At 36.4% G+C, this 25,443-nt stretch overlaps 3 protein-coding genes and 1 long non-coding RNA gene across 13 annotated transcripts; 3 read left to right on the top strand and 1 right to left on the bottom strand.

Annotated features, from left to right (window-relative positions):
- The first annotated feature begins 206 nt into the window (after positions 1-206).
- Positions 207-8,040, top strand: LOC124181101 (anoctamin-1-like). Of its 6 annotated transcripts, none has more exons than XM_046567318.1 (11): positions 207-417; positions 941-1,231; positions 1,854-1,979; positions 2,168-2,647; positions 4,032-4,425; positions 4,617-4,849; positions 5,000-5,197; positions 5,451-5,880; positions 5,984-6,189; positions 6,268-6,549; positions 6,653-8,040. In XM_046567318.1, exons 2-11 carry the CDS (start codon positions 1,082-1,084, stop codon positions 6,929-6,931), a joined length of 2,778 nt encoding a protein of 925 aa, XP_046423274.1. In that variant the 5' UTR covers positions 207-417; positions 941-1,081; the 3' UTR covers positions 6,932-8,040. The 6 variants fall into 6 exon arrangements, with proteins under 6 accessions (XP_046423274.1, XP_046423271.1, XP_046423273.1 ...); XM_046567315.1 differs by having other exon boundaries at positions 865-1,231; XM_046567317.1 differs by having other exon boundaries at positions 207-586; positions 865-1,231.
- On the bottom strand, positions 7,911-14,466 carry LOC124181117. The gene is made up of 2 exons (XR_006870382.1): positions 14,156-14,466; positions 7,911-9,172 (listed from the first exon to the last, which is right to left on the bottom strand). It is a non-coding gene; the product is annotated as an uncharacterized LOC124181117 (long non-coding RNA).
- Positions 8,178-25,424, top strand: LOC124181107 (sorting and assembly machinery component 50 homolog B). Of its 4 annotated transcripts, XM_046567333.1 has the most exons (11): positions 8,178-8,318; positions 8,609-8,695; positions 9,356-9,442; positions 9,520-9,738; positions 9,872-10,086; positions 10,188-10,566; positions 10,699-10,993; positions 11,086-11,225; positions 19,775-19,780; positions 23,618-23,625; positions 25,413-25,424. In XM_046567333.1, the coding sequence occupies exons 1-11, from the start codon at positions 8,298-8,300 to the stop codon at positions 25,414-25,416; spliced, it is 1,461 nt and encodes a 486-aa protein (XP_046423289.1). In that variant the 5' UTR covers positions 8,178-8,297; the 3' UTR covers positions 25,417-25,424. The 4 variants fall into 4 exon arrangements, with proteins under 4 accessions (XP_046423289.1, XP_046423291.1, XP_046423288.1 ...); XM_046567335.1 differs by lacking the exons at positions 19,775-19,780; positions 23,618-23,625; positions 25,413-25,424 and having other exon boundaries at positions 9,520-9,642; positions 11,086-11,496; XM_046567332.1 differs by lacking the exons at positions 19,775-19,780; positions 23,618-23,625; positions 25,413-25,424 and having other exon boundaries at positions 11,086-11,496.
- LOC124181109 lies at positions 14,530-18,302 on the top strand. 2 transcript variants are annotated; one of them, XM_046567340.1, is made up of 2 exons: positions 14,530-15,801; positions 15,975-18,302. In XM_046567340.1, exons 1-2 carry the CDS (start codon positions 14,830-14,832, stop codon positions 16,182-16,184), a joined length of 1,182 nt encoding a protein of 393 aa, XP_046423296.1. In that variant the 5' UTR covers positions 14,530-14,829; the 3' UTR covers positions 16,185-18,302. The 2 variants fall into 2 exon arrangements, with proteins under 2 accessions (XP_046423296.1, XP_046423295.1); XM_046567339.1 differs by having other exon boundaries at positions 14,534-15,801; positions 15,972-18,302.
- Positions 25,425-25,443: the final 19 nt, after the last annotated feature.

The raw sequence follows: 25,443 nt of genomic DNA, 5'->3' as shown, positions 1-25,443 counted from the left end.
CCTCTACGACATAGCTATAGAGATTGCGGGCTTACACATTTACATCTCACGTCTTAGCTTAATCGGATCCATGCTACAATCGTTCGGATAAATTAACCCCTAAACGTGCATAAAATAAACACACGGCTCTTGCAAGTTCTTTCGCAATTTCAAATGCATCTGTGATCCTAGCAGACGACGGATGACACGCATGCGTGGTTGGTCAGCGGTAGTGTCCTTAATAAACAGAGAAATTTGCCGCATCCCGCGACATGATGGAGCTATCTTAGGCAGGGACATCTACGATGAATCGACGGTGACCAATAGATTAAACTGACACTTTTATTTTTATTATTTACCTGATACTCTAAAATGATGCTGCATGTTTACTCTTGATCGATCGTCACTGTGTTTCACGTCAATATAACCGATATTCAGGTAACGATCGCTGCTATTCTAATTTTTGGTATTGTAAATGTTTGCATCAGTAATAAAGTTTTACGTTGATTTTTAAATATTTTTCATATATTTCCGACAAGTTGACCCTATTCCACTGCAATTATAATTTACTGATCTGCGATACGCTCGCGACCGCTATGATAAGAATGTAATAATTAACGATTAAGAACTCTGACATTACAGTTTTTTAATGTGTTTGTACAATCAACAATGTTCAAATACATTGGACTTTCGTAAATGCATGTGCAATGTCGTTGATGTGCATATTTATCAATGATATTTTCGTTTGAAAACTGTATTTTAGAATACCTCCTGAGTTAAAGAGAAACCGGAGTAGCTACGATAGTTTCAGTTACGTATGTTATATAATTGAATATTTTCATTAGCATGCTTCTTACGTTGTTATTTCCTTTATTTTTGTAAAAGTTGTGCTAGAGTCTGCAAGGCTTGATTGTTCAAACTAAAAATGGAGGAAGATGAAGAAAGTGTAAATCTGACACAGCGCCACAGCTGCGGCTTCAGCCATACATGTAGCTATTCCCAGCCAAGCGTTTATTGCTCAGCGCATTCAAACCTCGACCGCATTTCCCAGTTAACTTTATATCAAAACGTTTCTGGGACATTGTTTGGAAGTGCTATAAGTATGAACAGCGTAGAGAGTGCCATGTCAACTAGGAGCGTGCATTCCTGTAGTAGTGGAGATTCATTAACTGCAAGATCTATAGAGCCTAGGATAAGCAGTGATAAATATGATCAAATTAAAGATGATGAAGCAAGAAGAGGATGTAGATCGGTAAGTGTGAAAATGCAAGGAATGGATCGATATTTGTTCTCAGCAAGAAGAAGTTCCAAATGAATTTGCTTCTCGAATAATAATATTTCGTGGTTGCAAAATTCCCTGACTTTTGTGATAGCAAATAAATCAAATATCTGTTAATATTGTCCTTTCACACTATTGAATTTTGAGTTTCCTTGATAAAATTTGTGATAAGTAAAGGAAGTCATAAATGACGTTGAGGCGAACGCTCATAGTTGGTTCCAGAATCACTGAACTTGGCTTAAATAGTATAATTTAACACAGTTGTCATACATGAATCTATAACAGTATTATCTTTTCATAAAAAAATTTAAGAAAATTTTGATTGCCAGGCCTCACTGGTTATTTTTTTTCTGTTATGGACAATGCAAGCATTTGGCTACTAATGCTTGCCATTAAATTCAGCTTTATTGGTGATAAAAGGTCATAAGCTTATGCAATTGTGTTGATAAGAAGTAATATTACCGAAAACTTGCTTGATATCAAATCAGAAACAGCTATTAATTGCAAAATGGTTAATGTCAGTGTCAAATAAAATAAACTAGTTTTTTGTAATGTTGAAATGATCGAAAATCTAAAATACTATTATTTTCTGCAGAATTCACACTATGTCGAGACACGAAGTTTGTGTTTTCGTGATGGGCAATGTACAATTGACTTTGTACTTGTCTGGGATGAACATAATGAAGAAGCAATCACTTACAAAAGTGTGGAAATGCGTAGGGTATGTTAACTTAGCCATAGTCAAACATGGATAAATGTACTTGAATTAGAAAAGAATGAGTTCAGGATTCAATCTCTCGAATTCTACACTGGTAATCATTCACGATATCAAAACAGTTATTTTATCATATGAAGGAACTGTATTGGAGCTAATAATTGAATACAACAACTATATATATATGGTTTCAGATATTTGAGGAAAACCTGGAACACGAGGGTCTAAAACTTGAATATGAAAAACCCGAGCCTAACGGGTTAAACTTCATTAAGATTCACGCTCCTATAGAAGTTTTGCGCCGTTATGCAGAGATATTGAAATTGAGAATGCCAATGAAGAATGTGGCCGGATTTCGTCCATCTGAAACCTCTACTAATATCATAGTTAAGGAAGTGAATTCATTCTTTAGACGTCTTTTAAGCAAGTTTGACGTGAACCAAACGATATTTCCAACAATGAAGCATCAGTTCACAGCGGTTTATAGTAGAGACAAAGAGTACTTATTTGATTCGGACATCCCTGAGTTTTTTAGCCCAGGAACACGTTCGCGAATTGTTCATTTTATATTAGATAGGACAACGTATACAGAGGATAAGGAAAATGATTTTGCATTCGGGATCGACAGATTAATTGCGGAAAACGCATACGTGGCTGCCTATCCTTTACATGATGTGAGTAGAAGTTTTCAACAGGTTTTCATTACACTTTAAGATATTCATTATTCAAAAAATTTTACTTGTAAGCATTTTTTTATAATAGCAAGTTGATTATGGTTTATACATACTATGATACTATGTTACCTTCACCCTCACTTTTATGTTTTAAGTTGCACTACAAATTTGTCATTAAAAAATTCAGAACACCAAATACGTATTTCATATCTGTTTGTGAGAATATTAACTTTCTTTACACTGTTTTAAGGGATAACACCACTGTAAAAACTAAAGAAAAGCGCTTTCTTGATCACTTTTTTGGATAGAAGAGAAGGTAATAAGATAATAATATTTAAGGAAGTTATTAGGCATATATTTCAGTATATTATAAAAAATTATTATCAACAAATCTTAAAAAATGGCGACACTGGAGACATTCTTGTGAGATGTGTTGAATTCTGCAGCACGCAGTGTAACTGGTGCAAACTGAAACTAAAACAAAAAAAAAGCTGGAGAAATGCGTAAGGAATTTTCAAAATATTGATTTTTGTATAATTGGCGAGTATTTGAATGAAAATGTTCAATTTCCGACAAAAGAAAAGGCACTTATTTGCTAATAAATAATGTTTAAATTAAGTTATCGGAAATCCCCTACACATTTCTGTAGCTATTGATATGTATATTAGGTGATTTTTTTTCCGAATTCAAATTTGCACGAGTTACATTGCATACCACATGTCTCGCGAGAATAGCTCCAGTGTCACCATTTTTTAATATCTGTTGTTAATAATTTTTTCTATTATACTTAAATATATGCCTAATAACTTTCTCAAATTTTATTATCTTATTACCTTTTCTTCCATCCATAAAAAGAAATGGTTCATTTTTTAGGCTTTTACAGTGGTGTTACCCCTAAAGACAGATATATTTGGGGATAACAGGTTTTACCTATTGTGTCAAATTCAATTCTGAAGTGTTAGAATAACAGGTTGTTTTAAACTATACGGAAATGGATATTACGCACCTGTTAAAATGGTCACCTGCCAGTATTTAATCCAGGTATTAAGTGAAAGGTGTTGGAAAAACAGATGCAAGACCCAAAATAAAGGGTTGTATTTACTTTATTACTACGTGCTGCTGACAAGATCTGTTAAGATTCAATAACACTCTCTGTTTCTTAAATGAAACTGTTATAATTTTTTGATGGAAGCTTTCATGTTATGGTATAATTTTTGCCCACACTTTAGGATTCAAAATTCGAAACAATATAGTTCAAACTAATCAGAGAATTGTTAAATCTGATGCAACCCCGAGTGGCAAAATTCTGCAAAATATAACTTGTGTAATTCACAATTCAGATATCGAGTTGTAAGAATGTAATTTATTGTGTGTTTTTTTACAGGGTGATCCTTACAAGTTGGAATGTATGCGAAGTCTTTTATACACAGAATGGGCGAGTGTCAAGAAATGTTTGCATCGGCAGCCACTAGATTACGTGAAAGACTACTTTGGCATTAAAATCGGCCTGTATTTTGCCTGGCTAGGTTTCTATACGCAAATGTTAATCCCAGCCAGCATAGTTGGCTTACTTTGCTTCCTCTACAGTTGTCTCACATTATATTCCAACAAACCGAGTGAAGATATTTGCTCTGGCAATTTGTCACTGAAAATGTGTCCATTATGCGATAAACTTTGTGACTACTGGGATCTCAAAGATACATGCTTTCATGCGCGAGTCACGTACCTGTTTGATAATTCAGCTACAGTTTTTTTTGCTGTATTTATGTCCTTCTGGGGTGAGTTTACAAAATAAATTAATTTCTCTCATTGAATTTCCTTTCACGCTGCAAATAATCAAACTTTTCACTACAACTTTTTTAATTTTGTTATCGGCCATGAAAGCAAAAAATCAATTTTCTCACTGGTTTTGAGATAGCGTGCGCAGTACTAGTTTTGAAAAATATCACAGCACTGTCATTCCTTCTAGCTACAATGTTTTTGGAGTTGTGGAAACGATATTCTGCCGAAATAACTCATCGCTGGGATCTTACCAGGTTTGATATTAAAGAAGAACACCCTCGACCACAATATTTGGCTCGTCTTGCGCATGTGAAAAAACAGCGTACACATGTCATTACAGATGCGTCAGAGCCTCATCTTTCGTTCTGGAAGATGAAGTTACCGGCAATCATCTTTAGTTCCTCCGTTGTGTTACTGTTGGTGTGTTGAAACTTGGGTATCAGCAGATTTTTAAAACTAGAACAGTTTTAAAGTAGCAAAAAGCCTACTATCATTACATTGTTAGCTGTCGAAGAAGCAATTATTATGCAGTTACCCAGTAACTCATATTGAAAATTTGCATCTTTACAGATAGCTGTTGCTGTGGTTACAGTTCTAGCTGTTATACTCTACAGAATATCGGTTTTAGCAGTTCTAAGTTTTTACAAGGATACTATAGTGACAAGTTATGCCATATTATTTACTACTGTGACTGCTGCATGCCTTAACTTGTGCTGCATAGTTATCCTTAACTCAATATATATTCGGTTAGCAGAGTATCTAACAGAGGTAATATAACTAGTGAATCATGATGGTACATGTACACACTTTTATAAGATAATATTTTTGGATAATACCTTACTAGTTTCCTGATGTATAAGCAATAGAACTTTAAGATTTTTGAGACCTTATATTTCAAGGCTAGAAGCGGCATTAGAAATTAAAGATGTGTATAGTTGATAATGGATCGCCATAATAGCTACCATGGCAATTAATCTTTTGCTCCTTCAAACTAATGAAACTTCTTTTTTTACTTTTATAGATCGAACTCCTTCGTACACAAACAGAATTCGATGACAGTTTGACTCTGAAGATATACCTGCTACAATTTGTCAATTATTACGCTTCCATATTTTACATTGCCTTTTTTAAAGGTAAGTTTGTTGGGTATCCAAGTAAATATATCCGGTTCTTTACACTACGTCAGGAAGAATGTGGACCTGGTGGATGTTTATTAGAATTATCCATACAATTAATCATCATCATGATTGGAAAACAAACACTAAACACTATCTTAGAAATGGTTTTTCCATTATTTTATAAATGGTTAAATACTGTGAAGGTTCATGTTGGAAGAGAAAAAGATAGAAATAAAGAAAAATCAATGTCTCGAATAAACCTTCAGTGGGTCAAGGATTATAAACTAGTCGAATGGGGTCCCAGGAGCTTATTCCGCGAATATTTAGAAATGGGTAAGTTTCCTGCGTTATATTTTGATTAACTGGCATAGTCATATTGAAAACACAGTTATATCTGTATGCAAGCGTAAAAAATTGAAAAAAAAAATCGGAAAAGTGTTACAGTATGGATTTGTAACAATTTTCGTTGCTGCTTTTCCTCTGGCGCCATTTTTTGCGCTTATCAACAACATATTTGAGATGAGATTCGATGCTAAAAAGCTACTGATTATGTTCAGAAGGCCTGTTGGACAGCGAGTTAGAGATATTGGTGTTTGGTTTAGAATACTTGATGTTATTTCTAAATTGTCAGTAATCACCAATGTAAGTATAATCATTTATGTAGATAAACTATGTTTGTTTTTGCTACAGCTGCACTGATTTACGATAATTCCATTTCAGGGTTTCATTATAGCTTTCACTTCTAACTTCATTCCACGTCTGGTTTATATGAAGGCTTATTCGAATTCAAGTTCCTTGGAAGGGTTTCTTGAAAATTCACTGTCCAAATTCAATACTAGCCACTTTAACCAGGATTACAGTCCACAAATACAAAATGATACTGAACCGATTAAAATTTGTTGGTACCCCGACTACAGAGAGGCTGAATCGGGTGATTACAAACACACCATTATGTATTGGCATATCCTTGCTGCAAGACTAGCGTTTGTTGTAGTATTCGAGGTACCTGATATTTACTTACCTATAATTTGATTTAAAAAATTCAAGGACCTAGTAGTGATTGTCCGCAAGTTAACTTATCGCTAATACTGGAAAATGTTTTTAGAATATAGTGGCTTTGGTGATGATTCTGGTGCGCTGGTGTATTCCAAACATGTCTCAGACGTTACAAGATCAAATTCGACGCGAAGCCTACATTACAAATGAAATAATAATCAAGCAAGAGACATTACGTGTATGTGGACCGTGTCGTACTGGTGAAAATATTTCTCAAAGTAATTCAAATACTGTGACAATGCAAAGATTGGATCGGGTTATGCAGAAATCACTATCAAATGCAGAATTGGATTTGGAAATTCACGGTAGCCCAGTTGGTGCACCTTGAGTACATTACATGGGCACTGATGGGTCAATGTAATAACTGGTTATAAACAGAAGATTTCTCCCGTTTTCACTTCTAAACAAATACTGCTCTGAAAAATGAAAAATATTTAATTTTTCGAATAGCCAAATAAGGAATATGCAACAAGAAGTCATACTGCTGGAAATCTCATTAGGAGGTCGGAGCATGTATTCCTGTTGCAACCTAATGAAACATATCGCTACAAGTTGTTAAATTTGTAACACTAGAATAATGAATATTTGAGGATCCCTGAGTATTTTTAGATATTGTCACTGCCGTTGTCTAGAAATACTTGCATTTATAGCCGATTTATACGTACTTAGAAACGATTCATGTGTTAGGCTCTGAGCAGCAGGCTGGGGCGTAACACTTGTAAAAAAACTATAATTTACTGCAGTGTTCATTTTGCACACACACAAAAAACGCAGTAGGGATTACTTGTTTTGATTTAAATTTATATTCGTACCTGCTACACCCACGACTACTAAAAATTGTTATTTACTTATTAGAACGAATTTTGTTTTTTCTCAGCATAATTGAGTCAACTGCCATTGTTATTGCAACAGTCTCACATATCTAACAATAAGACGTTATGAGTGAACGTTGACTAATAGATTTATGTATATACAATGAATTGTTACACTATTTACACAGGTAAATTTTAATTAAATATGATTAATTAAAAATGAAGATTAAGAGTTTGATCGCAAATTCCTACTTAATAGCCAAATTCAAAGATAAATTAAATTCTACATCCAGGCAAATGAATGTAATTTTTATACGCGGTATTCATCATTATATGAATAAGTTACTTAATATATGCACAAGAGAGGAATATATTTTTTGCAATGTATTCCAGAATCTAGAAAGTTCCGTTCGATATACATATAACATATATGTAATGATATGTAACGAATTTTAATTAAAAAAATTATTGATATCAATAAAGCAATAAGACAAATTCATTCATGGCTATCTTTATTAAAAAGATCTTTGATTTCGCCGTAGCATCAGCATGTTCAAGTTGAGATAAACAAGTCTACAATTTTTTCATATTACCATAGGCACGTGTGTGTCAATCACGATTACAGTTGAAGAAAAAAAAATTCATAACGTAGGGCCAGATATATAACACGTTGTATGTGAATAAAGTAAATTCTCTATCATATACTTATAAGTTGGCAACAGCGTGCCGGCTGTTCTCGTTTGTTCACCACAATCCCATTTGACGCAAAATTTTCATCAGCGTAAAAGTAGTAAAAAAATGTACGCTTAATTTCAACAACCAAATTCGGCATGAGAGCCTGACTCAAGAGAATTTCGTACAAGATCTTCTATTAAAGAGACAATGGGGACAGTGCTCGCGAAGGTGAGAATTCAAACCTTGAATGGGATAACCTAGCATTTCTGTACTCAATGCGAATTGTAGATGATGCCGTTAACGTAATCTCTAACAATATCCCGTGATCCTCATGCTTTTGATCCCAAAATAACATCGCGATATGATTCAACTGTTGTCATTTTCATATTTGTTCGCAAAATATAATAAAATTTATCTTAACCCATCAACAGTGCAAGCTGGGTTTAATACTTTTATCTCTAAAAGTGACTAATACTGATTTGTAAATAACGAATTTTTCTTATGTTTGCTGATTACAGGAGCCACAGGCGCCTCGCGAGTTTGGAACAACATCACATAATCGAACTGATCAAAAACGAGAAGATTATAGAAAAGACTATGAACATGTGAGTAGCTAACATCGTGATGTTTTGTGCTTTATAGCTTTATGCGTTGTGGTTGTTCACTCCATACACTCCAAATCCTCCTGCGATTTGTTCTACGACGTGGTCTCCAGCATCGATGTGTGGTGCTGGTATTCCAACGTTGGGAAAGATTCTAGTTAATGGATAGGTAGCAGCGTATGGACCATCCTGCCAAAGCGTCTCATCTTGAAGGTTTTCCTTCTTAGCTTTGGTTATTCCGCGAGTGATCTCTACGGGGTCAGAAATCTTCTTTTCAGGAGCTGATTTTTCAGGGGCATTAGTTTTCTTCCCTTTCCAGGTCTTGGACTGGGTAGTCTGTCTTCCGGTACTTTTCTTGTGGGGTTTGGAATTACTAGGTCCCGATGCAGGGTCCCATTCATCAGCTCAGGATGTAGGGGAAGGTGCTTCTGCATAATTTTTAGCGTTGTACTGTGACATCCTTCTTTGGTTTTGGTTCATCTGTGGATTACCAGCAGGAACTTTTGCTTAGGCCGTCTGAACTTGGTTGCTGCTTATCTGTTTACAAAGGAAATTTAATAAAAACGACACTTATAGCTTTATGTTGTGGAAGTTACTTGTTGGGATGATACAATGCATTTTGATATTTCTGAATGAATGAAGTCACTATCTTCTAATTTGCAGTCAGCTTATTATGATCAAGAACGTGATGCATTACCAAGAAAACCAACGTTGGATGAACGTAAGCCAGTAAACCTTCAAAGAGTCAGGGTGATTACCTAATTATTTGACACATCTGTAGAAGTAATTGTTCTTCAAATATTTAATACTTTATTTGGTTTTTGCAGGCCCGAGTGGATAAAGTGCACATAGATGGTCTGGTCAGAACAAAAGATGACATCGTCAAAGCACAGGTGACAGAGATGTTCAAAGCTAAGGATTTCCAAGATGTTATTGTCCGAGCGCATAAGGTTCGCGGAAAACTTGATGCTCTTGGCTGTTTTGGGAATATTGGAGTTTACATTGATACTAGCAAAGGCTCTGATGCAACTCCTGAAGGTGTTGAGGCAAGGCTACTCCTGCATTTAAACATATCTCTTAGATAATAAATTTTTAGTACATTGAAATTGAGAAAAAGTCTCTAAATAATCGATACGTAAAGTAATAATGAAATATAATATAAGGTTTCTTCTAATGCAGGTAACATTTACTGTGAGTGAAATGAAGCGTATAATGGGAGGTATTAACACAATGGTTGGTAACAATGAAGGCTCCATTATTATCGGTGCAAGAGCACCGAACATTTTTGGCAGAGGTGAAAGACTACAAATGGAATACTCATATGGCAATAAAAGTTCAACAAATGTCAGTGTATCTGCAGTAAAACCATTCGTCGACAGTTGGCTACACAAAGTGTGAGTGAAGTTGTTTATTGCACAATATTGTCATACCCAATATTTTGAGAGTATTTTCTGCTTAAACCTGTCAACTCATAAAATTTTCTACTTTTCCACAGTCTGACAGCATCAGTATTCAGTACCACAAACGACCTGCCTTGGTCTGGATACAAACAATGTGACACAGGGTTTCTGCTGGATTTAGCACTCAATCGAGGTGGTACAGGTACCTTGAAACATAATTTGCAATACGAGGGAACTTACAGAAACATTAGTGCCTCGAAGCAAGTCACTTTTCGTGTTAGAGAACAATCGGGACCAAGCCTTAAATCGGCACTGAGGTATATTGGTTGCATAGACAAGAGGGATAGTCTCATATTTCCAACAACTGGCTCTCTTATTCAGTTCACTACTGAAGTAGCTGGCCTTGGCGGAAACATTGGTTTTATTAAAAACGAATTTGTCATGCAGAGCAATTGGTCGCCGCATGAATTTGCTGTACGTATTTTCATACTAAATTTTAAATTAGTTAGCAAACAATTTGGTCGTTCAATCATTCTGATGCAATAGTGTGTGCAACTCTTAGTTTCTGACTGTATTTTATGTAGAAGAAATTTCTGTTCATTTTAGACCTTCCAATTGGGGTTCCAGTCTGGATTGCTTCAAGGAATTAGTAATGACATGCAAATAAGCATTTGCGATAACTTTTTCCTAGGAGGTCCATTAAATCTCAGGGGATTCGATATGAGAGGGTGTGGGCCTCGTTGTGAAGGCAATTCTATCGGTGGTGATGTTTACTGGGCTCTGGCCCTCCATCTTTATACCCCACTACCATTCAGGCCTGGCAGAAATAGTTTTGGTGATCTGTTCAGGCTACATGGTTTTATCAATGGTGGTAATTTAACTAACTGTAGCTTCAAATTTGGTGAGTTGTATATTAAACGAACAAACTATCTTACAAAGAAGAAAACAAAGATAGAGAACAACTAATGCGTGATATTCAATTGGGCCTTGCAGATCGCGACTTGACAGAGAATCTGAAGATCTTCACAAACAATGTCCGATGTACAACGGGTGCCGGAATTGCGATGAAACTGGGAAATGTGGCTCGAGTTGAATTAAATTTAATCATGCCCTTATTGTTTGTTCGGAGTGACGTACTACAGCAGTTCCAACTTGGAATCGGATTGCAATATCTTTAGATGTTATAAGTAGAAAATTAAAGCGTCTGTGTTCTAATACTGCAAATAGAGTTGCGAATTGTTAATAATATATAGCATTTAAACTCCCCAAATGCAACTTCTGTATTTACGTCAATCATGAGGCGAATCATCGTAACATAGTACATAGTGTAACTTTACCGATCCTCAAGTTTTCCACAATTCTGTCTGTATAGTTTTTAAAATACACATGCTATAGTTATTGAAATATTGTTATTTTGAATCTACAATATTCAATTTTTCATCCCAGCTATCTTTCAGTTCTTCATTTGATTCAAGAGCATAACAGTATCAATCGATGTGATACTGCTTACAGAAGTGCAGAAATAGTATATTGTATGATAAGAGACTAAAGTTGGTGATTGGTACCCACCCAAATTTGTTTTTGACGTTATTGACCTTCGACATCGAGAAACTCTACACACATATTTAAGCTCCAATATTACGAAAACTACATTTGAATCGTGAAATGTGTTAGCTAGTGGAAGAAAAACTGGTTAAGGTGACTGCAGTTATAGTTCATAAATCTAATCAGAAAATTTAATTATACGAATGTAAATAATCAAATCAACATTTGTGAAGTAGTATTCCAAAAAAAGGCGAAGAAAAAATTGTGCCAGTTTTGGCCAAGCTAGGACTGATGGATCTTGTATGACAGGATCTTTAAAGCGATTACACAACTTGGTTGGCATGCCGAGAGTTTGCTGTACAATATTACCAGTAACACTTAAAATCTACAATGCTATCATCAGCAAGTTCATCAGAGGTAAGCGTATTCATTTCTGAAAAGAAAATTCTTACTACCCCCAATGCGGTGGGGCTGTTGTGCAATTCAACACACAAGAGTTGTACTCAAAGTTGAGTTCTGTGATGGAAAAGAAACCGACTATCAAATTTCAACTACAAGCAATTGTTTTAATCGTCCCAATTACGATATGAACTAAACTATGAAAAACGCAATAAAACCAAAAAAGCTTAGATTAAAGTTTATTTGCATATATTATGTGTTATGACTAAAAAATGTTAGGCTACGTAAAATTACACTAAAGCGTGTAACAGCAGTGCTTCCGTGGAAGCGTAATGAAGGTATCCTTGTGATTTTCTAGACGAGGTCCTTGATGGCTACAACACAGCCTGGAAGGCACAAAATGAATCGGGCAAGGGCTCCAAGGAAGCACTGAGTTGAAAATGCACAGAATTGTACGAAGTGAATTCAGCGAGACAATTTTGAGGGAGTCCAGCACGTGTACAATAACAGCTTGAAAATGGTGCGATGTGGGAATGTGGGAAGACTACAACCCCAAAGGTGATACTCTGCACATATGGAAATGGGACGAGATGAGATGGAGTGAGTGTACAGATCTTTGTGATCATTTTAGATGATAGATAGACATACCAGATAGGTTGCACATAATTTTCTGAATCTCATTTTCTCAAATTACAACTCATACGACATATTGGAAAGCAATTTTCAAAATAATTGTTTCTTATTTTACAGGACCTCTGATTTTGAGGGTCGATTGATGCGATGGGTACACGCTTAATTTTCAGATGGCCATTAGCTTGACAGTACAAGAAGCAAAGGATGTAGCATTGTTTGGTATAATTATCAGAGTGACGCTTAAAAAGATCATTTTTTCGAATTTGAGCAGAAACCGCTAATAATCACTGACGATGAAAAATCGATGTAAAAAATGACATATTACATTGGGTATTTGAACTATTTTCAATATAGCGGGGAAATGAAGAAAAAGCCATAGCTTTGCGCGTGACATTCTTGAATCAATTCAAGCCTTGGCAGATAAATTCTTTGAATATTGAAGATAAAAAAAGACAAATCATTTATAGCTTCATTACAAATCAATCAGTCATTATTCTCAATTCACACTCGTTAGTCATTACTTGAATTTGGCGGCCGATCATTGTCGCCGAGTGTTTTTGCTCATCTTCAATCATGTAAGAAATTTTTTAATTTTTTTTGGAACCGATCTAGAGATCTTTTCAAGACGGGCTTTTTAAAGACCATCCTAATAATATATGATATTTTTATTAAACCATTTTTGAAAATATTTGTTACAAATTTGTGTAACCATGACATGGCAATGATCATAAGATTTATTTATAATCATAAGTTATGAAAAAGACTGTGATCTCTACAAGAAATGTAGTGGAATAAACAAATTGACAAGTAATTATCCTGTATACTTTGATACAAACATAAATGCGTACTTCTGTTCTATTTAAAAATTTTTTGGATCTATTGGTTAATACTATTCTTTTTACAGACCATTGCAAAGATACGTAATTATGACGAATAACAACATATATCAGCGTAAGCAAATATTACTATGAATGGTCAACAAGTTTGTTATTGGCTTATTCTTTGGTATTAATAGTGCTGTTACATGTGTTGAAAAAATATAAAGTTCTTTGTTCTAGAATACACTACATAAATAAAAGCAAAAAACTGTACTTCATTACGATTGAATCGGTCTTTGCTATCAAAGAATTAATGTTCAGCACGTGTTCTCGTAAAAAAAAATTCTAAAAATTTGGGACCCCGTAGGCACCATAAATGATTTTGCATATATGTACGCTCTTGGGCGAAGAAGTTCCTACGTTGACCACCGGTCAACTCTGCCATCGACCAACAGAGATGGCGGCCAGTATGTTTGACTCACTCAAAAGTTTAAAACTATTCTGTTGATCAAGTAAGTTGTGTGAAGTGCGCCGAACTTGCATCTTGTGTCGGAAGCTCGATATATCACGATGAATTTCTCGCTCATGAATAGGATTGAGTCAAGGGACGCTGAATAAAAAAAAAGTACACTACAGCTCATAATAAGGAAACGGTAGTAAATGCTCACGTGGGAATTAAATGCTCGCGACGAAGATCGGAGGGACGAGAGTCGGATTATCGAAAATTTCAAACTTTGTTCCCGACTAACATGCAATATTTGCAGTAATGAGTCAACTGCACTTTCTTTTGTTGACGAGATATCGTCACACTGATGCAACCTAAGCAAATTATGACTAGCGGATTCACATGAATTATTCCTGGAATTATTCCAATCTTGTGAATATAAAACAGAATTATTTCACAGTGGTATTTGAAAATTGTAAAGTTCACGAAACTTGGCTATGCGTCTAGAATTTTGGCGAAACACCGAGAACGGACGCAGTTTGTCGATAGTCTTAGCGATGTATCGATATGACGGCATTGCCTGGCGTGACGCTCAAGAGATAATTCTCAAGTGAAAAATGGCCGCCTGATAGTTTTCCGTATTACTCAGTGCAGTTAAAAATGTGTTTTTCTACGATGGAATCGCTTCAAATTTTCGTACATACAAGTCAAGAAGTCTGGACCGCATTGGATAAGAGTCATTTTGAATACAAGAGGGGAAATTACTGCTGCGGATATTTGAGAAGTCAGAGTTCATACGGTAACCAAGATATACATCGAGATTTATACGATTGTCAGGCGCGGGAGAGACGTCCTTGTAAAACGAGACGGTAAAAAAAAAATACAAAAGGCAGCGACATGATAACGGAAAATACGCCGAGGGAAATGAAACAGCAATTAGACGACGTTTCTATGAGTTTGCCTAACGAGTCCTACCAGGAATTATACGTCTCGAATACGGTGGCTAGTGATCGGCCCACGTTTTTGAACACGGAAAATGATCTCAATCTCCCAACAGCGGTTGTAAAAAATTTGAGAAATCTAGGAAACGGTAATTTTACTGGCATAGCACCCACCTGTCGAATTGGCATGTCACTCCTCATGGAGTTTCCGCTAAAAATTATGAACGGGGTCACCAGCTTGTTCAATTTTCAATCTCAATCCCCGGACTCTGAAATACCAGCCAAAAGGCCATACTCACCCAAGGTGCACTGTCACAAACAAATGCCCATGGATGTTGCAAGGGGGCGAGGCAGGGGTCGTGGTCGATCCCAGCTTCGTCGCTCTGGCGTTAGTCAGTCGAGACACAGACAGGAGCAAATTCGGCAGAGATTGTCCGCCGACATTCAGGATGACCTCAAAGAATTCGAAGAACTCGGAGATTGTGAAAACGATAAGGAAGTACAGAGTACGCCATGTATCGATGAAGATGGAAGACAGCTTCGCTATGGAGTCAATGGTGCAGAAGTCGACACTGGCACTTCGCAATTTCCATTGACGTTCGGGTACTTCAATGTGAAATGCAGAAAACAGAAGCAACAACAAACAAACTACAACCAAGGTCTGATCTCTAATAATTGTAACGACAGATACGTACCTGAATGCCCGATAGATGTCACAGCCTATGCGTGTACTGACAAAAATGAAGAGACTGAATCAGAGATGAACATTAACAGAAGTAGGCTTCATTCGGACAGTTCCGTTGACTCTGAGGATAGCTGTTACATTGTTTTTGAAAATAGTTCAGATTCCGAATATGATTATACTACGACTGACGATGAAGATGAGGATCAAAATTGCGACTCTGGAAATTGTAGATCAAAATTAAAGGTAATATTTAGTTCCATACTCTCTTGATAATTTTCAAGATGTATAGTGAACAATAATTGGTCATTGTTGTCAATGTAATTTGGTGATGACACATGGAGTATTAAAAAAATGTAGCACAGTTTGTTTTTTCCATGAATTCTACAGTTTGAAAATTTGGTATGTTTTTAAAGCAGGTACGGTTTTCGCAACACCCTGTAATTCATACGATGATTGCATGGGATTATGCATATCGAGCAGCTCGGAAAGGTCCATGGGAAGCAATGGTTCGTGACAGAGCAAGATTTAAGGACCTGATCAACAAAATGTCCAAAATATTGGATCCAATTTTAAAACCTCAGCATCGCATTGAAATTTGGCAGCACCGTTTTGCTAACGACCTGTAGAAGGGGCACCGACTGTGGTGTGAATTATTAAGATTTCACAAATATCAGGCTATAGGATAGAACATAGGTATTAATTCAATAGAACATTTTCTTTAGTTATCGCTCTTTCTCTCGATTTCTTCCCGTTATTTTGACTATTGTAATACCTGAAAGAAAGGGATAAAGATCAACTTCAAGAGCATTTAAAATTGACAGTGAAGTAGCTTTTCAATCATTCAGACTGTCTCCCAAATTATATACACACCTTTTAACCAAGACGTACTTTGTGTACGAATTTGAGTCAAGATTCTGCGTTTATCATACGTATGATAAATCCTAGGTAACGGCTCTCGAAGCAATTTACTTTCTATGTTGTAAAGCATCATTGCTGTCAGACACAACGAAGCTTACAAAATTATTATGTGTATTAAAAAACAAAATTCACTTATAATATAACTTTGAATTTGATTTTCTGGATTAGCACAAAAAGTCTCATTAACTTGAAATGAAGCTGATTTCGTCCAATTCGATTTGAAGCTACACCCAATTTTATCTTGAGAGATTTCGTTTCTCATGGCCAGAAAAATTGCTTCAGAAATAATAATTGTAGCAGAAACGAATTTGAATCTTATATCATATAAGTTTGAAAGACTATGTTGATAAACTTCAATCTAAAAAATTGCTAAAAGATGATGGAAACCAGTATACACCCGCATTTTATGAATTCATATAGCTTACATTCAAACTTTTATTTTTGAAGTTACCACATCAAGTACAGCATGAGATTTAGTGATCGTCATACATGTGTGCATACAAATACACAAATATCAGAGACATAAATCTACAATGTAGCACAGACCGCATGTCTCTTGAAATTCAGCATCCAATCTCATATTTTTGCCAAGTTGCTCGTATTTCACGTGTCATAGGGTATATGGGTTCTAGTTGAATACTTTCTTCCGTGTTTAAGATTTGTGCAATCAAGCTCTATTTTCGTATGCGTAAACCAAAGCACATGATGTATCTATTTAATTAGCATATTTTTTTTACCTTGTGGACATTGCATGGGCTGTAAAAATAAAATTGTTTTAGGAATATTAATATATAAATATAATATATGTTAACCTGCTGTAATTCAAATATTCAAAGATACTTAGGAACTTAGAATCTGTATGTACCATATTATTGTTTAATTCTGTACACATAAAAAGAAAAATTCATTCTTAACGCCCTTTTCATGTTTATTAGTATGTACGTAAACGATATTTTATTTTCACTCACTAATGAATCATATACCCTATTATCACCGTGTTAATATACTAAATTCAAGTTCGAATTAGAATTTTATTAAAATTCATTAATCGTTTTTTTCCTCTGCCTCATACGATATAAATTTTATTACATGTTATCGGAAAACATGGATACAAATAATGTATCAATAAAATGCGAGGGGTCGAACACAGATGGGGTCAAGTAGAGTAGAATTCAATATCGAGATATTTGACACCAAAATCAGTTTGTTGAGTCGTGCTTTGATTGTTATTCAGGTGTACCTAGCATGTTATATGTGGGTATCGCTCATGGTGTTAATTGAAATCGAAACTTATGTTTAAAAATAACTCCCAATCTGAACTGAATATTCAATGTGATTAAAGATTGAAGAGACAAACGTAAAATTTATAGATAGTGTTATTTTATACATAGGTATACATACGTAAGATAGAAAACGATACAGTGATAAAAGAATTATCGCAAATAAATCATCATTGTGTTTGCTTAAAGAATATTCGACATTCTTGTGTAAATATCGCTAGGAAAGATTATCAGACATTATAATAGCAAAAGTTTTCTGCTCATTCTCTTTGTATAGATATTCAAGTTAAAGTTTTCCAGACTCTGGAATACAGACAGTCTGTATGATATTGATATCAGTTGTTATTCGAGAATGGAGTTATAGTCAGATAAGAACGTGCCCCGTACTCGGAAAGTGAATTACCTTTGATGTTACTGTATATTATTTGCGTACGTTCAATTATCGCTGTAAAAGTAGTATAATTGTAATTAAAATATCTTACAAGAGTATATATCAATTATAAGTCTTAATATAATAGATAAAAAATATATATATTCATTATTAAAGACTTTTATTTGCCTGTTCAAATCACTGAAACTATCATTGCGGATTTTCAAAGTCTGCAGGTAGTGTGATTTTTTTTTTCTGACATCCTCTATCATGAAATTACGTTTTATATCAGATTTTCACACCATTCACGTACAGGATATAATCATCTCATGCACCTGCGTTGTATTACATAAAATAAGCAACGAATTCCAATGATTCATTCGATTACTTCGGCATTCAATTCCCGTCGTGTTTACTATTGCAATAGAGGTAAATCCCACATGTGCCTACGCGCTTGTTATACCGACAATAATTATCCTGCACCGAGATATCCTCTGGCAGTAACAAGGAAGTTTAATGTCTTTTAATTCGTTAAATTGTTTTTTAAAAATATCGATTCCACGAATTCTGATTCTTTGCTAGCGTTGTTTCAATTTTGTACACTTGTCATTTTTGACGCGCAAACTCAGCAGGGTTCCTTGCAGGGTTGATGATTTTTGTCAACAAATTGTATAATGGGCCCCACATTTATTCGTATAGAGTATGTATCTTTTTTCCGTCTTTTTCTTTTTCCTTGTAATCCATGAGAAACGTGCTTCAGTCAATTGCCCCCTTCAAGGTTGACGTTGAGGTGAAGGATTCTCGCCTCCATAAGACCGACTTATAAAAGTAACAATGGAAGCTTGAGATTGGGCTCACCATGACGTGGACCGTGTATAAGAGACTGACTATGAAGCCCCATGCCAATAATAATAGTTGTCAAACGACTAGGCAGCTTATAGACGACAATCATTCCGTCCGATTACCGGCAACACAAAACGCTTGAGGTCAAACTTATCTGCCACTACTTTCAATTCGTCTCATGCATCCGATCATTGTCTCTTTGCTTTTTAATTCTACACGCGAGTGTCTTATTGTTATACGTGGCCGCTTTATTGCTATTGTCATTATATACGTATCGCGTAATTTCCTGTAATTTTTTTCTCTAGCCGCTTAAAATATAATTTTAATCGACAATTCGTCGCGTACATTATAGAAACATAACTTGACGTCCAATGGCAATGATTATTGCGAAGAAAAGTGCATCCTGTTACGTTATCTGTATTTTTGACACAATTATACAGAACTTATACAATAAGTCGATGCTTAAATTGAAGTTCATTTTCAGAGGACAGTTGTTCGAGTTGAATATTGCGATAAATATCGAAAACTGTAGCGTTGGGATGCTTTGCAACAATGATTAGAACAGTTTTACGTTCAACGGTATAGTTCTGACCTCTCAATATTAACAGATAATGCAGATTTATTTCAATCCTTGTAGAATACAGGTATAATTTAGAATTAATATCACACTTGTTTAATCAGAATTTACCAATCGACTCCATAATTCTCTCGGTCATTATTTGTTGTTTTTATTATGATAATAAAGTTTAGAATAGAAACCTCCATGTAGGTGACATGTAAATAGGTGTAGTAATAAAAAAGTCAGCGGAATGTCAGAAATTTGCATAAAGTTAATTAAATAAGACTATGTTTGCTCGCGTATGTATTGGCGTTTCTGCATACAAGGTGCGGTTAAAAAGTTCTTTGAAAAATCCTTGCATTGACGTCTCAATACTCATAGCTGTGTACGTGCGTTGCTGCACTTAGCGATATTACAGCATGGATTGGATTTTTCAGAATTGCCCGATTATACCATCAATCGTTGCGATTGAGTTGGCTTCCGCCGATTCGTCTACTTCCAAGAATGAATTACAACCAGCGAGTATAACAACCGATATCTACGCGGTTCGACGATTGACGACAAATTTCACGTGAAGCTAATTTCTGGGTTACGCAACGCCGGTGATGTGGTTGCTGAGCACGAGTGTTTCTCCATTGGTATAAGGGGGAAAAATTCCCTCATATAGGTGCCTCTCTACAGGTATAGTTCGTCGATCGAATAGGCATATATGTATACATATACGCACTTCGTTAAACTGCGTGCAAGCCATATAATACCCTCCCCCCCAATTAGGACTTACTATGCCAAGGGCGTAGTATTCGCGATTAAATCCTCTCGAAGAATTGCTAATGGTAATTAATCCCTTGGTGGAGTAATTACATCGCGTCGTCGTCGTCGTCGTCTCATCATTGAACTCACGGTGTCCAGGTACACGATACAACAGCCAACAGCAAAGTGCAGCCGTTCTTTCGTGCGAATAATCACTGTGGGCGTGAGATAATCACCTTCGTTGTACTCGATTGTTCGAAATATGAAAATCCCCCGTGCGGTAGAATAAAAGCGGACAGAAGGTGGACCCGCTGTTGTCAATTTACGGGGAGTGGCTTCCAGTGCAGGCACACTTGCATCCGTACACTAGCTGGCATAATAATCCGACGAACGACACTTCCTAAGTTTGTCAACTGGTTCGACTCGTCGTAATAACCGTAATCTCCTGTAATAAGAGAATTACGAAAAGTGAAATATACAGCGTGATATTTCGAGTCCTGGCAGGTTTAACGAGGAGAAAATCTTCACAGCCACTGTATTATACCGGTTCAAATCAAATGCAACCGCGATTACTCAATTTCACATGCCGTATGCAGACAGGCATACGTATGTGTTCGTATTAAAGTCTTTGTCACACGATTTTGAACAAATTTCTTGACCACCTCACACGTAGTGCAGTTGTATCTGCCAATTTCTTTATACGAGCAATTGTTTGAGATTAATTGTTTGTGTTTTATACGCGTTGAAAATCGAGCAGCCGTTCGAGTTTAAAAATGTAACAGGTTCGGAGGGCTCTAACCGCGGCTTAAAATGAGAGTTGATAAAACGACAGAGAGGTAACAGGAAGAGGATGGGCATGGACCTGATCAAGTTGTGTCGGTTCTGTCTGTCGCAATACGTGCCCAGCGGGAGAATGTCGAAGGTATGGGTTGGCGCAAAGTTGTTATTGATTGTTAACAATGAATCGATCCAGGCACAGGAGGGTATGATCAAAGAGACAAAAGCCCGTTTCTGCCGGCTAGAATCCTTTCTCTAGTGTTCACTGAGGGTTGACACGACAGGTACACGGATTCAGGGACCCGACGCGTGTTTGTGTTTGTGCAGAGACTCGGCTTGTTTCTTCTTTTTTTAAATCCAGTTCTTCGTTCACCTCAAACCCGTAGAGGAAGGAATTTTTACATCGACGACATGCATCATGGATATTAGACCGTTACAAAATTATTTCTAAGCTACGACCAGGGGTCAATAAAACGTATGCTAGATCCTATGTAGGTATGGGAATCTTCATCTTCTTCTTTGACGTTATTGTACCTTGGGTTTCCTCATTCGGCATGTATATTGTATATGTATGTATACATACCTGGAGCGGGATTTGAAAACAGCTCGAAAAGTGGACTAATGCGATTTGCCAGATTTCTAACAGTGTGAAGACATCATTTTTAACAATGCGGATAGTGTCAGGACAAGATGTATTTCCGGTTTTCACTCGAAATCGCGTTTATCATTACACACTCGTGATTTTCGCTACTTCCGGCGCGCGTCAGAAATTATGATCTTCAGATAAGCAGAAACGAGAAATTGAAAAGAAGATGAATATCGAAAAAACAATGAACTTGAGTCACGTACGGCCGTGTATACTTGTGAAATTTCACTCTTGATAATACATACTTTCTCATGTATATATAATACACATGAGTAGATATATCTATGCATATATAGGTAGAAATTCCCGATGCATCAAGCGTGAGAAACAAGTTAGAAATTTATCGTACGAAATTTAAGGCATCTCACTTACATGCATGTATAGTATACTCATGATCTGCGGGTAAACAACAGTATAATAATGTTACTTTCACAACTTATATAGGTTGTATTGTCAAACGGAATATGGGAATGCACTTGTAGAGAATCTTATCTCAAAAGCAACACCTGAGACTTAAATTACAAGATGTGGTATATTTGCAGCCACCACAAGTATTGAAAATATGTTTTGCCAACAGTCAGCTTACGTAACAACTAATATATCTATTTCGGAATATATTATGTGTATATAAGCATCTTCGTCTGACTGTATACATAACGAACTTATACACCTACGGTAAATATGCACATTAATCTTATTGATATAGTCTCCCTGTACGGATTAACCATGTACAGATCCGGTCGTGGATCTTAAATAGTGGTAGAAAGTTAATTTCTATCTCGATGGAGTAAAAAGTGCTTACGAAAATGAAATGACGAATGAATGCGAAAATCTAATAATAGTAGAGGAGAAAAAAATTATCTCCAGTGCGTACTTGAATATCACGTAAATATTATATCGGGTCTTTGTAGAATTATTACCACGGCACGAATGCAGCCTGAAAGAAACGAAGCGCAGATTGTGAACTGCAGGCAAGAAATATATCCGTAGGAGAAGGTGAGATCCGTGTGCTATACAGGTATATATATATATTCGTCGATGCGAGGAAGCGTATTTGATGATCTTTCCGTGCGATCTGCTTTCACCTTTTCCACAAGCCGTTTGACCGCAGGTCATTTCCGAAGACAAAGTAAAACGAGATCGGTCTCTACGCTCTTGATACAGCGTAAAAAAAAAAACAATGAATTTTTCAGGTACAAGAGGATATCGGTCCATTTTTTTCTTCACGGATGATGTATGCGAAATCTTTGCAGACTGCCTGCAGCCTGCATTGCGTAAAGTCCTGCTGCGACGTATATGAATCATTCGTTACTTCGTTGATATTCACATATAGGCATATTAATGCCTGCAGAGGTACACATGACCTACCTATGTGTATGTCTTACATGCCTTTGAAGACCGACGACGAGTGATTTACGTCATTTCAGATCCAGAACGAGATACGTTAGTATGAATATACACACGTTTATTTAAACTAGCACGTTAGAAGTTACGATGCAGATGCGAAGAAAGTGTCTCTGTGGTAGATAATAATTACATGGCACGAGTAGGGAAAATTCCACTAATGATCGACCGAAGTTGTAAGACAAGTTGGCGTAAATTAACTAATTTGCATCTCCGAATATTTGGTAATCTGTTTGTTTACACTGATATTTCGAACTTCGAGGAGACAACGCGATGCTGAGAATCGAAAAGAAGCGTACAAGTGTTTTTTTCTTCCGAATGGAAATCTGAGAGCGCAGGTACACATATAGGTATGTATAATTGTATACGTATGGAAAAAAGTTCGCTTTGCGAATCAGTTGTCGCTTTGATCTGTGGTCTAATCCTGCAAGGTGTTCAAAGATCGTAAACACTCTCTGTCGTGTACTGTTGTTGCATTATTAACAAAGTAATATGCAAAAAATGTTGAACAGAGCATCGCGTCGGTTACACCTTCCTACTTTCCAGTTTGCGGCCCGACTACGCAGGTTTAGCGGTGTAACGTTGATTTCCTTGAGTAGCCACACACACGCATTCATACTGAACGCTGTATAGAGACGAATTTTTTTCCTACATAATGTCACGGTTGTATTTGCATTTATTCGGGTGCTATCTTGAGATACAAAAAAGAACCTATGACTCATTTCTCATTTTTCAGAATCTTGGACGCGAAGAGATCCTGACTCAACAAACAGACAAAAAGCGCCATATTCGTAAATACACTTTCACGCCGATCATGACGGGAAGTAAAACGATCTTGCTGCAGCTAAGAAACGTCTGGTTAATTGTATAAAAGGAAGTTAATGAAATTCAAGCTAGTTCTTGGATTCGCTATACACATGGTGAATCTATGTACAGATGGATAATTTGATGGAAAATTTCGTCGTCTCGATGTGCTTATGAACAGAATCATCGACCATCACGTTTGTGAAATTTCAGGTCGAGATGCGGGAGTTTTCGATCTCGTTTTATACCTGGACGAAATTTGTCACTTTTTATCGCATTTCATTTTTTCTTGCAGAGCAATGCAAGCAAATGAATTGACGGGTTTATTGGCAATATGCATATACGACTGCATTATATACATTGTATATATACGTATACGTATATAAGGCGAAAAGAAAGTGTATTAAAAAATATAGACGGTGTGAAATCGAGGTTCGAAAATCAAGAAATAATCCTCAATTGGCAGGGATTTATTATTATTTCGCGACGATGATCGACCCACTTTTACTGTATAGTGGCTTAGAAATTATTGATGAACTGGACCGATTGCCAGCTTAGCTAGCTGCGTAGATCAAGGCGTAATTCTATAGCAGGCAGTCTCTTGATTCACCAATAAAGGGTATACGGACTATAGAATTCAATATTTTTTCTACCGCAGCTATCGCGATCTAATCTCCTTCGAATCACCGGCCATTCTCAGGGACAAAAGGCGTTTTCGTTATGCTTACAAGAAGTGTAATAAAATGATTTCCCAATTTTTGCAGCAATGTAAATTTCATGCACTTTCGTCCGAAGGTCGCCTCGCATTATTGTGCTAATTGAGAAACTAAGCACAGGATGCGACGAAAATTGTTGGGATTCGAAATTCTTCGGTCATATATCCGTCGAATGACGATTTCAGTTTGTGTGCAATGATAAACTGAGCAAACGATGCAACTCGCAAGCGGTTGCTAATTATACCTACTGCCGGATGGTTGGAAAAATTACCAGTAAAATCGATTTCGAAATATCCTGTCTGCATTCGCAGACTCGTTTCTCGATATGATTTGTTATTCATCTAGATTAGAGGGTCGAACCGAATTCAGAATCAAACCTTATTCCAATGTTCGATTTTTCTTAATACGTTTAATACTAAAGTTTTAAAATCAAAAAAGGACGAACGATGTTTCCCGAAACAAAATAGATATCTACACTCTCGAATGCACCAGAATTACATGGCAAGGGAACGATAATTGAAGGGGATTATTGAAAAAGGTTGTAACTGCTAGTGAGAGAAAAAAAATGTCCTCAGTAAACATTGGCCTCCTAGCATGCGTACTTTTGGAAAAAAAAATGGCACTTGTAGCGTTTTGTAATCTTTCTCTTCAATTTACGAGTGCAAATTACCGCGATCGATGAGCTAGTGAATATAATTCTGACACGGATTACCCGTAGCAGTCTGGAGGTGAAGGCGCGCCAACTCGGCAAAGGAGACGTCTCCGGGAGCGTTTGGCGGTCTTGAAGGTAGGGTAAGAGGATACTTTCGGTGGGGACT

The sequence above is a fragment of the Neodiprion fabricii genome, chromosome 4 (genome assembly GCF_021155785.1).
Source record: "Neodiprion fabricii isolate iyNeoFabr1 chromosome 4, iyNeoFabr1.1, whole genome shotgun sequence".
Lineage (NCBI taxonomy): Eukaryota > Metazoa > Arthropoda > Insecta > Hymenoptera > Diprionidae > Neodiprion > Neodiprion fabricii.
This window is presented reverse-complemented; position numbering and strand designations above follow the sequence as displayed.

Coding starts and splice junctions, on each gene's coding strand:
- LOC124181109 (XM_046567339.1), top strand. CDS start 14,830: ATGATAACGGAAAATACGCCGAGGGAAATGAAACAGCAATTAGACGAC. Junction 15,802..15,971: donor ATTGTAGATCAAAATTAAAG/GTAATATTTAGT, acceptor ATGTTTTTAAAG/CAGGTACGGTTTTCGCAACA.
- LOC124181101 (XM_046567315.1), top strand. CDS start 905: ATGGAGGAAGATGAAGAAAGTGTAAATCTGACACAGCGCCACAGCTGC. Junction 5,198..5,450: donor TAGCAGAGTATCTAACAGAG/GTAATATAACTA, acceptor TTACTTTTATAG/ATCGAACTCCTTCGTACACA. Junction 5,881..5,983: donor CCGCGAATATTTAGAAATGG/GTAAGTTTCCTG, acceptor AAATCGGAAAAG/TGTTACAGTATGGATTTGTA.
- LOC124181107 (XM_046567332.1), top strand. CDS start 8,298: ATGGGGACAGTGCTCGCGAAG. Junction 9,739..9,871: donor CAACTCCTGAAGGTGTTGAG/GCAAGGCTACTC, acceptor CTTCTAATGCAG/GTAACATTTACTGTGAGTGA. Junction 10,087..10,187: donor GACAGTTGGCTACACAAAGT/GTGAGTGAAGTT, acceptor ACTTTTCCACAG/TCTGACAGCATCAGTATTCA.